Source organism: Saimiri boliviensis, chromosome 11 (genome assembly GCF_048565385.1).
Source record: "Saimiri boliviensis isolate mSaiBol1 chromosome 11, mSaiBol1.pri, whole genome shotgun sequence".
In the NCBI taxonomy this organism is placed as follows: Eukaryota; Metazoa; Chordata; class Mammalia; order Primates; family Cebidae; genus Saimiri; species Saimiri boliviensis.
The window spans coordinates 53628387-53641186 of record NC_133459.1 but is presented as its reverse complement, the minus strand read 5'-3'; the positions used below and the strand labels follow the sequence as shown (position 1 = coordinate 53641186).

The window sequence follows — 12800 nt, the reverse complement described above, 5'->3', positions numbered from 1 at the left end:
GGCTCACACCTGTAATCCCAGCACTTTGGGAGGCTGAGATAGGTGGATTACTGGAGCTTAAGAGTTCGAGACCAGCCTGGGCAACATGGCAAAACCCTATCTCTACAAAAAAAATGCAAAAATTAGCCAGACATGTGGTATGTGCTTTAGTGTCAGTCACTCAGAAGGCTAAGGTCAAAGGATCATTTGAGCCCAGGACACAGATGTTGCAGTGAACCAAGATTATGCCACTGCACTCCAGTGTGGATGACAGAGCCAGACCCTGTCCTCCCCCTCGCCTCCCCCCAACCAAAAAAAGGAAAGAAAAACAACCTTTCTTGTCTCTGGTAACTTCTTTTCACAGTGTCTTTTTCCCCCAATGTTGTTGTAGCCACTCCAGCTCTCTGGTTATTGTTTTTAGGGTATTTATTTTTTCATCCTTTTATCTTTCTGTTGTATTGACCTTTTTATTATGAAGTGTGTTAGTCTCTACTAATGGATTTCTTGCCTTAGTGTCTATTCTAATATAGTCACTCCAGCTCTCGTATGTGTATATAGTATCTTTTACATCCTTTTATTTTAATCTCTTTTTATCTTTGTCTAAATTATGTCTGGTGTAGACAGCATATAGTTGTATATTTTTTAAAAATCCATTCTGCCAACCTCTACCTTTCGATTATTGTCCATTTGCATTTAATATAATTACTGGTAAGACAGGATTTACATTTTGCCACTTTGCCCTTTGTTTTCTAATCTCTACATCTTTTTGTTCCTCTAACCCTCCATTACTCTTGTCTTTTATATTAAATACATATTTTCTGGTGTATCATTTTAATTCTCTTGTTTCTTTCACTATATATATTTTTATTTTCTTCATGGCTGTCCTGGGGATTACAATTAACATCTTACATTTACAGAGAAGTAACCTTTATTCTTTAAATGTTAACATTTTATCACATTTGCTTTATTTCTCTCCCTCTGTATATATGTTTTTAGATATACAGACATATATAATGTAATGTGTGTATAAAATGTGTGTGTTTTGTTGTTCCCGAACTATTTGAGAATGAATTACAGATATCATGCCCCTTTACCCTTATATACTTCCTAAAAATGAGGATATTCCCTTAACCTTAGGATGTTTATCAAAGCCAAGAAATTAACATTGATCCAGTACTAAGTCCCTTGAAGCCAAAATGTAAAATAAAACACATAATAATTTCTGCTTCAAGATCCAGTCTAGGATACCACGTTGTGTTTGGTTGTCATATTTGTCTGGTCTCCTTGTCTTTCATGACTCTGGCATTTTTTAAGAATAGAGACTAGACAGTTTTTAGACTGTTTTTTGGCCAGGCACAGTGGCTCACGCCTGTAATCCCAGCAGTTGGGAGTTCAAGGTGGGCAGATCACTTGTGGTCAGGAGTTCGAGACCAGCCTGGCCAACACAGTGAAACCCTGTCTTTACTAAAAATACAAAAATGAGCTGGGCATGGTGGCATGCACCTGTAATCGCAGCTACTCGGGAGGCTGGGGTGTGAGAATCGCTTGAACCCAGGAGGTAGAGGCTGCAGTAAGCCGAGATGGTGCCACCGTCTCCAGCCTGGGCTACAAAGCAAGGCTCCATCTCAAAAAAAATAAAAAGACTGTTTTTCATTTTGAGTTTTCTCATCATTAGATTCAGGTTATACATTTTTGGTGGGAATATCGAAGAAGTGAGAATTGTGCCATTCACAGTTCACCATATCAGGAGGCACATAATAAGGATCTCCCCCCTTGCTCTAGATTTAATATCTGCTAGGTACATTTGACGATTTCATATGTAGTTTGATTTATTAATTTCTGTAGAAATTAATTATAGATATTCCATGGGTAATGAAATCTACCCATTTCAGATTCAGCCTGAACTGGCTGTCATAACAAAATACTGGAGACTGGGTGGCTTAAACTATAGAAACTTACTTTCTTACAGTTGCGGCTGAAAGTCCAAGATCAAGAAGTCGTTAGAGTTGGTTTCTGGTTAGGATTCTCTTCTGAGCTGCCTTTTTTCTGTGTCCTCACCTGGCCTTTCCTCTGTGTACTGACAAAGAGGGAGATTTCTGATGTCTCTTCCCCTTCTCATAAAGACACCAGTTGTATTGGATTAGGGCCCTACCCTTATGACCTCATTTAACCTTGTTTATCTCCTTAAAGGCCCTATCTCCAAATATAGTCACATTAAGGGTTAGGGCTTCAATAGATGACTTGGATTTGGAGGAGCTGACACGATGCAGTCCTTAACACTGATAATGCTAGAGGGCTTTTGTTTCTTTCACCAAAGAGGCTCTTAGTTTTTATAGCTACTGGGTACATTTGATGATTTTGTATATGATTCGATGTGTTAACTCTATAGAAATTAGTGATAGATACGCCATAGTAATGACATATACCCACTTCAGAATCAGCCAGGTGAATTTTTTTTGTTTGTTTAGACTTAATTCTACTTTAATCCTAAGTAATAAATTTAAGCATTTAACAAGTGTGCAATTTTAGAACTATCCTACAGTTTTTACTCTTTGAGTCCCATCAGGTTCCTTTAAGTAAAATTGCTTTATGTATAGTACTTATGAATTAAATGTATTTCGGAAAAGTGTTACACTTTGAAAACTGAATTTTTCCCATGCATTGCAATTCTAAGCCTACTTAATTCATCATCCCCTCCCTCTACCCTTCCCCAATTTACCTTGTCTTCGATGCTTAATAACCTTCCTATTTTTTGTTTTATTTTTTTCTCAGTCAGTTACCAACCTTGGCAAGGGTGGTGGTGGGGGGAGAAATGTGTTGGATTTCTTTAGATATCATTGCTATGGCATTGAAATTAGTTTTTTTCTGTTTTGTTATTTCTGCTTTATATTTATGGTCTTTTTCTTCATTGAGGCTAAACATGATTTTTAATGGGATTATTTTATTTTGTAATGACTAAATTATAGAGTAAGTTGTGAGAGTATGTCGTTTAAAAAAAAAACTAGTATAGGTATTAGGCAATTCGGGGTCTAGTTTACTTTATTACAAATTAACCTGGTGAGAACTGAAGGAAAGTGTAGCAGTTACCCTGTTAATAGTTGAAGCTTTATAGGGATTATTTTTCCATTCAACAATATGTGGCTGGGCATGGTGGTGCATGCCTGTGATCCCAGCACTTTGGGAGGCCGAGGCGGGCGGATCATGAGGTCAAGAGATTGAGACCATCCTGGCCAATATGGTGAAACATCATTTCTACTAAAAATACAAAAATTAGCCGGGCAGGGCAGTGCCTGCCTATAATCCCAGCTACTTGGGAGGCTCAGGCAGCAGAACTACTTGAAGCTGGGAAGCAGAGGTTGCAGTGAGCTGAGATCACACCACTGCACTCCAGCCTGGTGACTGAGCGAGACTCTGTCTCAAGAAAAAACAAAAAACCCAGTATTTATTAAATACCTACATCATGCTAGGTACCAGCTTGTAGAGATACAGAGTTGGCCAAAAATAGACAGGGTCCATGCCCTTAGGCAGCTTGGTCTAGTGAGGGGCAAACATAAATCACAGATAAATGTAAAGTTACACAGTAAATAGTACTGTGAAGGAGACGTTGAGGATGGGAAGGTTATATATTAACCGGAGGAATTTGTCTAGCTTGGAAGTTCTGGAAAGGCTTCCCTGAAAGAATTAAAGATGTGTAGGAGTTAAATAGGTTAAAGAGGACAGAAAGATGAGTTCAGGAATAGTGGCATAAAGCAACCATTTATTGTGCCCATAGATTCTATTGGGAATGCATTCATACAGCAGTTTACCTCAGCTGGAACACTAAGGCTGGGGATGACTTGACGACTGGAGGCTGGATTCATCAGAAGGCTTCTTCTCTGGTCTTCAGCGCCTGGCTGTCCAGGGAGGCCTTAGTGAGACTGCTGGACAGAACACCCATATGGGACCTCTAAATTTAGCCTGGATTCCCTCAGGACATGGTGTCCGCATTGCAGGTGGGAGTGTCCCAAGAGAGAGCCAGGAGGAAGCTGTATCGCCTTTCATGACCCAGGCTTAGATGTGTCTGTTTCTGCCATACTCTGTTCACTGAGGCATGCACACACATAATTCCACCCTAGTTCAGATCCAGGGGAAGTAAATGCCACTTTATGATGAAGAGTGACAAGGTTCTGGAAGAGTATGTGGGGCCAGAAATACTGCTGTGGTCTTTTGGGAAAATAGTCTGATACAGGGAGCTTTATGTAGGACCATAAGCTAAATCCCAGAGAAATGATCTGGAGTGCCGAAAGCTGGAGAGAGAGAGTTAGAGGTTAGACTATTCAAGGCCTTGTAAAATAGTTTAAACATTTTTTGGACTTCTCTTAAGAACAAAAGGAAGTCATGAAGATTTAAGGTTAACATTAGATTAGGGCTTTATGAAGATCAGTGTGGAGAGTAAATGTGTTTATGAGGTAGAGAGAGACCAGGCAGGAAGCTGGTGAAGTAATCTAGGCATACACCGGGGCTAGGTGGTAGCTGTGGAGATGGACAGAAGTAGGAGGAATTAGAGAGAAAGGTATGGGTTCCAATCACCAGGTCCTGGGGATGGCGATGGGAGAACAAAGTGTCTCGAATGATCCCCTGGCTTCTGGCTATGCTACTGGATGAATCTGGTGCCATTCACTGTGATGAAAACACAAGAAGTCGACCAAGATTTATGGAGGAAGGATCATGAATTTGGTTTGGGGCAAACATTGAATTAGAGAAGATGTCAAGCAGGCAGTTTCATTTGTGGGCCTGAAGCTCATAGGAGAGGTCTAAGCTGGAGATAGAAATGTATGAGGCATCTACAGATAGGAGGTAATTGAGATTTGGAGTGTCTAAGCTGGAGATAGAAATGTATGAGGCATCTACAGATAGGAGGTAATTGAGATTTGGAGTGTGAATGCGGTCAACCAGGGAAATAGATGGAACAAAAAGAGAAGAGGGCTTAACAGTGGGGTCTGAGGAATTCAGTTATTTGGTGACTAGGAAGAAGAAGGTGTACCAGAAGAGGAGACAGACTAGAACAGCCAGACTCAAGGGAGGAGAGCAGAGAGTGTGCTGTTCTAGGAGGCAGGAAAGAGAAGCCAGCATTTCAAGAGGAGGGAGTGGGCAGAAGGTCGTATACTCCTAACAGGTAAAGTTAGGACTGAGACATAATTGTTATTTAGTGAAAAAAAGTTCAGTGGTGACCTTCATAGTAGCCATTTTGGAGAATAGGGACTCTGAAATGAAGATTGGGGTATTGTCAGGAATGAATCCTGACAGTATGTGTGGTGTGGAGATGAAGATGGCAAATATAGATACCTCTTTGAAGAATTTATCCCCTCAGTGAGAAAAGAGAGGTGAAAACAGGAGGACTGTTGATGGAGGTGACTTTGATATTTTATCATGAGAAACGGACAGTTTATTATTATTATTATTATTATTATTATTATTATTATTTTTAGAGAGAGACAGGGTCTCACTGTGTTGCCCAGGTTGGTCTTGAACTTCTGAGCTCAAGTGATCCTCCTGCTTTGGCCTCCCAAAGTGCTAGGATTACAGGCGTGAGCCACCTCGCCCTGCCTGTACAGTTCATTTTTTTTTCTACATTAATCAGTTTATTTTTTTATTTTTTATTGCATTTTAAGTTTGGGAGTACATGTGAAGAACATGCAAGATTGTTGCAGAGGTACACACATGGCAGTGTGATGTGCTGCCTTCCTCCCCATCACCTATATCTGGCTTTTCTCCCCATGCTATCTCTCCCCAACTCCCCACCACCCACTGTCCCTCCCCTGTTTTCCCCTGACAGACCCCAGTGTGTGATACTCCCCTCCCTGTGTCCATGTGTTCTCATTGTTCAACATCCACCTGTGAGTGAGAACATGCGGTGTTTGATTTTCTGTTCTTGTGTCAGTTTGCTGAGAATGATGGTTTCCAGGCTCATCCGTGTCCCTACAAAGGACACAAACTCATCGTTTTTGATGGCTGCATAATATTCCATGGTATATATGTGCCACATTTTCCCTGTCCAGTCTATCATCGATGAGCATTTAGGTTGGTTCCAGGTCTTTGCTATTGTAAACAGTGCTGCAATGAACATTCGTGTGCATGTGTCCTTATAGTAGAACGATTTATAATCCTTTCAATATATACCCAGTAATGGGAATGCTGGGTCAAATGGAATTTCCATTTCTAGGTCATTGAGGAATTGCCACACTGTCTTCCACAATGGTTGAACTAATTTACACTGCCACCAACAGTGTAAAAGTGTTCCTATTTCTCCACATCCTCTCCAGCATCTGTTGTTTCCATTCTAACTGGCGTGATCGCCATTCTAACTGGCATGAGATGGCATCTCAATGTAGTTTTGATTTGCATTTCTCTAATGACCAGTAATGATGAGCATTTTTTTCCTATCTTTGTTGGCCTCATCTGTGTCTTCTTTTGTAAAGTGTCTGTTCATATCCTTCACCCACTTTTGAAAGGGCTTGTTTTTTTCTTATAAATCTGTTTTAGTTCTTTGTAGATTCTGGATATCAGCCGTTTGTCAGATGGATAGACTACAAAATTTTTTCCCATTCTGTTGGTTGCCAATTCACTCTAATGACTGTTTCTTTTGCCATGCAGAAGCTTTGGAGTTTGATTAGATCCCATTTGTCTATTTTGGCTTTTGTTGCCATTGCTTTTGGTGTTTTGGTCATGAAGTCCTTGCCTACGCCTATGTCCTGAATGGTTTTTGCCTAGATTTTCTTCTAGGGTTTTTATGGTGTTAGGTCTTATGTTTAAGTCTTTAGTCCAACTGCAGTTAATTTTAGTTTAAGGTGTCAGGAAGGGGTCCAGTTTCTGCTTTCTGCACACGGCTAGCCAGTTTTCCCAACACCATTTATTAAACAGGGAATCCTTTCCCCATTGCTTGTTTTTGTCAGGTTTGTCAAAGATTGGATGGTTGTAGATACGTTGTGTTGCCTCTGAGACCTCTGTTCTGTTCCATTGGTCTATATCTCTGTTTTGGTACCAGTACCATGCTGTTTTGATTACTGTAGCCTTGTAGTATAGTTTGAAGTCCAGTAGTGTGATGCCTCCAGCTTTGTTCTTTTTGCTTAGATTGATTTGGCTATGTGGGCTCTCTTTTGGTTCCATATGAAGTTTAAGGCTTTTTTTTTTTTCCAGTTCTGTGAACGTCATTGGTAGCTTCATGGGGATAGTGTGGAATCTGTAAATTACTTTGGGCATTATGGCCATTTTCACGATATTCATTCTTCCTATCAATAAGCATGGAATGTTTCTCCTTCTGTTTGTGTCTTCTCTTATTTTGTTGAGCAGTAGTTTGTAGTTCTCCTTGAAGAGGTCCTTTACGTTCCTTGTTAGTTGTATTCTTAGGTATTTTACTCTCTTTGTCGCAATTGTGAATGGCAGTTTGTTCTTGATTCGGCCCTCATTAAGTCTATTATTTGTATATAGGAATGCTTGTGATTTTTGCACATTGATTTTGTATCCTGAGACTTTGCTAAAGTTGCTTATCAGTTTCAGGAGATTTGGGGCTGAGTTGATGGGGTCTTCTAGATATACAATCGTGTCATCTGCAAATAGAGACAATTTGACTTCCTCCTTTCCTAATTGAATACCCTTTACTTCTTTTTCTTTCCGATTGCTCCGGCTAGAACTTCCAATACTACATTGAATAGGAGTGGTGAGAGAGGGCATCCTTGTCTAGTGCCAAATTTCAAAGGGAATGCTTCCAGTTTTTGCCCATTCAGTATGATATTGGCTGTGGGTTTGTCATAAATAGCTTTTATTATTTTGAGATATGTTCCATCAATACCTAGTTTATTGAGGGTTTTTAGCATAAAGGGCTGTTGAATTTTGTCAAAGGCCTTCTCTGCATCAATCGAGATAATCATGTGGTTTTTGTCTTTGGTTCTGTTTATATGGTGAATTATGTTTATAGACTTGCGTATGTTGAACCAGCCTTGCATCCCTGGGATGAAGCCTACTTGGTCATGGTGGATAAGCTTTTTGAAGTGCTGTTGCAATCGGTTTGCCAGTATTTTACTGAAGATTTTTGCATCTATGTTCATCATGGATATTGGCCTGAAGTTTTCTTTTCTTGTTGAGTCTCTGCCGGGTTTTGGTTATCAGGATGATGTTTGTCTCGTAAAATGATTTGGGAAGGATTCTCTCTTTTTGAATTGTTTGGAATAGTTTCAGAAGGAATGGTACCAGCTCCTCTTTGTACGTCTGGTGAATTCGGCTGTGAACCCATCTGGACCTGGGCTTTTTTGGGGTGGTAGGCTCTTAATTGCTGCCTCAACTTCAGACCTTATTATTGGTGTATTCAGGGTTTTGACTTCTTCCTGGTTTAGGCTTGGGAGGATGCAAGTGTCCAGGAATTTATTTATTTCTTCCTGGTTTACTAGTTTATCTGCATAGAGTTGTTTAAAAGAACGGAAATCGTAACAGTCTCTCAGACCATAGTGCAATCAAGTTAGAACTCAGAATTCAGCAGCTAACTCAGAACCGCACAGCTTCATGGAAACTGAACAACTGGCTCTTGAATGTTGACTGGATAAACAATGTAATGAAGGCAGAAATAAAGATGTTCTTCGAAACCAACGAGAATGGAGACACAACATACCAGAATCTCTGGGATACATTTAAAGCAGTCTCTAGAGGAAAATATATAGCAATAAATGCCCACATGAGAAGCAAGGAGAGATGTAAAATCGACACCCTATCATCAAAATTGAAAGAGCTAGAGGAGCAAGATCAAAAAAACTCAAAACTTAGCAGAAGACAAGAAATAACTAAGATCGGAGGAGAACTGAAGGAGATAAAGACACAAAAAAACCCTTCAAAAAATCAATAAATCCAGGAGCTGGGTTTTCGAAAAGATCAACAAAACAGACCACTGTACAGTTCATTTTTAAAGAAAGAGATGAGGTCACCTTCTGAGAGAGCAAGTAGGGTTGCCAGAATGATAAAAGTTGAGAATATTTGAGATATTATTGGTGAAAGATTGATTATTAGAAAGAAAGGTAGAATCCACACTATTGGTGTTAATAGCTACCGTTGATTAAGTATCTGCTCTGTGTTACATGTGAAATTTTTAGAGTAATCACTAATTAGTTTATTTGCTTTTTATCTTATCCCTTTTTGTCAGAAGAATGATGAAAATGGAAACTGCTCAGGGGAAGGAATTGAGTTCCCTACAACAAATTTATATGAACTGGAAAGCCGTGTTTTGACTGATCATTGGTCCATCCCTTACAAGCGAGAAGAATCACTAGGCAAGTGCCTGTTGGCATCAACCTACCTAGCAAGACTTGGTAAGTTTTCAGACATGAGAACATTTGTTTTTGGACATTTGTTTCGTAGAGGGCCTGAGTTTAATCTTAGCCTTTGTTGTTGCCTAGCTGTATGATATTGGACAGATCATTTATTCTCTTAGTCTTCACTTATCTCCTGCAGAAGAAAAGCTTTGAACTAAATTAACTGTTTGCTTCTACCTTCCATAGAGTATAAGATTATTTAAAATATAATTGAAAAGCTTAATGGAAATTGAAATTAACTTTTTCTACAGAAGCTTGGAGCACTTTAAATTAAGGCTCAGTTCAATAGCTTTTCTTTTTTAAGAGAAGAAAGTAATATTTAACCAATTTGTTGTGCTTATTAAGTGCTCGACATTGTTTTAAGCTTTATAAATATTAAGCTAGTAGAATAATAAAATATCGTTAGGTTGGAAGAATGGGTGTCAATACAAACACCTGTACTAAAAAAGAGAAAATAACTTATTGTTCATATTGAATTCAGTTATGAATAGGGCCAGTGTTCTTTGGAATTTTTTTCTTATTAAGAGTATGCATAGTTTACTTCTATGAATAAATGCAAGATATATCAAAAGGAAATATTTTGACTAGTTTAGATTTAACTCTAATATCCTTTTATGGTGTATTTCTGATTGGCTTCTCAGCAGTAGCATTTATTGAGCGCCTGTTAGGATCTAGGCACTATTATGCTAAGCAGTGGGTCTGAAAAAAAAGAAAGTGTGTTTAGCAGTATTCCCAATGATAAGCAAAATCCATTACTGAGTTTAATAAAGAAATGTGCTTTTTCCAAAAGATGATTTTACAGGGAATTAAATTGGTATTTATCACTTACTATGTGAATTGTGCCAGACACAAATCCGTGTAACAGAGTTCATTGGTTTGTTTTAGGGAAGAAGAGTGACTTTGGCATTTATTGCAAATATTTGTGTGTCGGTTTTTTTGGTTTGTTTTTTGGTTTTTGAGACAGGGTTGCTTAGGCTGCAGTGCAGTGGCACAATCATGGCTCACTGTAGCCTGAACCTCTCAGGCTCAAGTGATCCTCCCACCTCAGCCTCCCAAGTACCTGGGACAACAAGCAAGCACCACCACACCTGGCTTTTTTTCTGTAGAGACAGGGTTTCACTATGTTGCCCAGGCTGGTCTCAAACCCTTGGGCTCAAGTGATCCTCTTGCCTTGGCCTCTCAAAGTTCTGGGATTAGAAAATATTTGTGTTTCTATAGAACTTTTTAGGGAAATAATAATGGCTAGTAAGTAGCAGCTGTTGGTGTTTTATTAGCTATTTAATCAGATCGTTGAAGTTACTCTGACATAGAAACACAACTTTAATCTAATGCTATGGTTGTTTCTCAGCCTTTTCTTCATCAAAGATATATATTCTACTTTCAAATAATTTCTTAAGAATTAAGGTTGCTATGACATAGTTCCATATTTATGAATTTAGAATGATGTATATGATTTTTACAAACTACCAAAGATCTGAATAAAATACTTTTATTTTGCTAAGGTCTTTCTGAGTCTGATGAGAATTGTAAAAGATTTATGGATAGGTGTATGCCTGAAGCATTTAAAAAGGTAAGAAGAATGAGCTGATGTGATTTTGGTTTGTGGGGGTGGGGTAAAGGAAGAAAAGCTTTTTGTTGTAATTTTAGTTTTTATGTATGAGACCAGTGTATGAATCTTGTTCAACTGAGGAATCCTCTAATATGAAAAAAGGAGCTCTGAATTTGGGGCTTATGAATGATTTACTTCTTTTATATTGTTTGCTTGTGTCTCTGATTAAATACAACTTTTATTAATAATAAATACTTCCTACTATTTAATTGCTAAAGAATAGGTTAAGACTTAATTATACTGGGATATTGCACATATTAGTAAACAAAGACTTGTGGCACATAGAAATACAGTATACACTTATCAAAATATGAGCCACTTTAAGTGTGTGAGACAGGAGAAGACATTTTAAACTACTGAAAGATTGGCTGGGTACTCTCACTGCCAAAATAGCATGCATATGGCAGCATCTCTTCTGAGCCAGAGTGATACGCTTGCTCCCATTCAGGTCACATGTCTTAGAAAGTAGTGTTTCTTAACAATGGAAATAAGAGATCACAAGAATTGTGTTTCTAAAAGCAGACTGAATCAGCCTCCCTTTTTAGCAGATGAGTTGAATCCTCATAAGAGCAAGGACCGTGTCTGTTAAGATACTGCTATTTTCCCCCAACATGTAACTAAGTGCCCAGCTCATAGAAAGAGCTCAGAAAACGGTGAATGAATGATTATTTTGCTGACTTAACTTCTGGATTTTGACATCCATTTTTGTCCAGTATACAAATAAGTCACTAGAACTACAGACGGGTAATGTTTGTATTTATCTTAAGATGCAGAAAAGCAAACAGTTCATTTGCAAATTGTTATTCCCAGCTGCATTTTGGTAGACAGAGTCTCCTTTGATTGAAGCCTTTAAAAATAATAAAATTAATTTTATAAGCAAAATACCTTTTTTCATATTTGAAAAAAGGGAGAAATCTTTTCAAGTTGTCATTTGGGCAGAGATGATATAAAATCAAGATTTATCTCCATTTTAGATTAGCTCATCTATCAATTTGTAGTTTAAAATAATTTTAAACTTTGAAGAATTATATCAGCTTTTTAAAAAATGCAAAATTGACTAAGCACAGTGCTTCACACTATAATCCCAGGACTTTGGGAGGCCAAAGTGGGAGGACATCTTGAGGCCAGGGGTTTAAGACCAGCCTAGGCAACATAGTGAGACCTCTGTCTCTACAAAATTTTTTAAAAAGTAAAATAAAAATAGCAAAATTGTTATAATGTAACATACTGTGACACATATCACAGTAGATTTATAAACTTAAAATGAAAAATGTATTCAGAGTTGTGGAAAAGGACTTACTCGTCTAAGGAAAGGTTGAGGATCTCCAGATCCAGAAATCCCTGTATCCAGTCCATTCACCAGCAAGTTGCACATTTGGAGTATAATACTCTTACTCTCTGCAGAGGTACTTCAGAAAACTGTTTTGTCTCATGCCCTCAGCTGTTAGTAGCAGTATAATAAATGGTCACATGGTTGGTTGTTTTTCTGTAAAACTATGAGTACAAAGGTATCCTGCCTTACGTTACTCAGTTTGCATTTTAGAGCTATTAAAAAGGTTCTCTTCCCTGTCAGTCAGGCATACTTGCTTTTATTAAATCAGAAGAGCTACAGAGTTGTGTGTGCCGTTAGGCTTCTCTGCCAGAAAACTCAGGAGGATTTGATATAATTGGTACTACTACCCTAGCTTTGTTTCCCGGTTCAGTGACCATCCCTCTCCCCAGTTCTCCAGGCTTTTCTCATAAGCTGCCTCACATTTTCTTTTTGAAGTAAGGGTGTGAATAATATATGATTCCGTGAATAAGGTGCACAAAGGAGCTTGTTGTCATTTCCAAAGACCTTTTACATTCAGGCTAGCCTGGATATTTTTCTAGTATAT

The 12800-nt window shown here is 38.5% G+C and overlaps 1 protein-coding gene across 3 annotated transcripts in view; it reads left to right on the top strand.

Annotated features, from left to right (window-relative positions):
* Positions 1-12800, top strand: part of USP24 (ubiquitin specific peptidase 24) — a 160402-nt gene that overhangs the window by 39048 nt on the left and 108554 nt on the right. For 2 of the 3 annotated variants that reach the window (XM_010350843.3, XM_074380874.1), the window contains exons 2-3: positions 9146-9311; positions 10817-10884. In XM_010350843.3, coding sequence (XP_010349145.2) covers positions 9146-9311; positions 10817-10884 — 234 coding nt within the window. The remainder of the gene's footprint in view (positions 1-9145; positions 9312-10816; positions 10885-12800) is intronic. The other variant, XM_039473839.2, reaches the window with a different exon arrangement.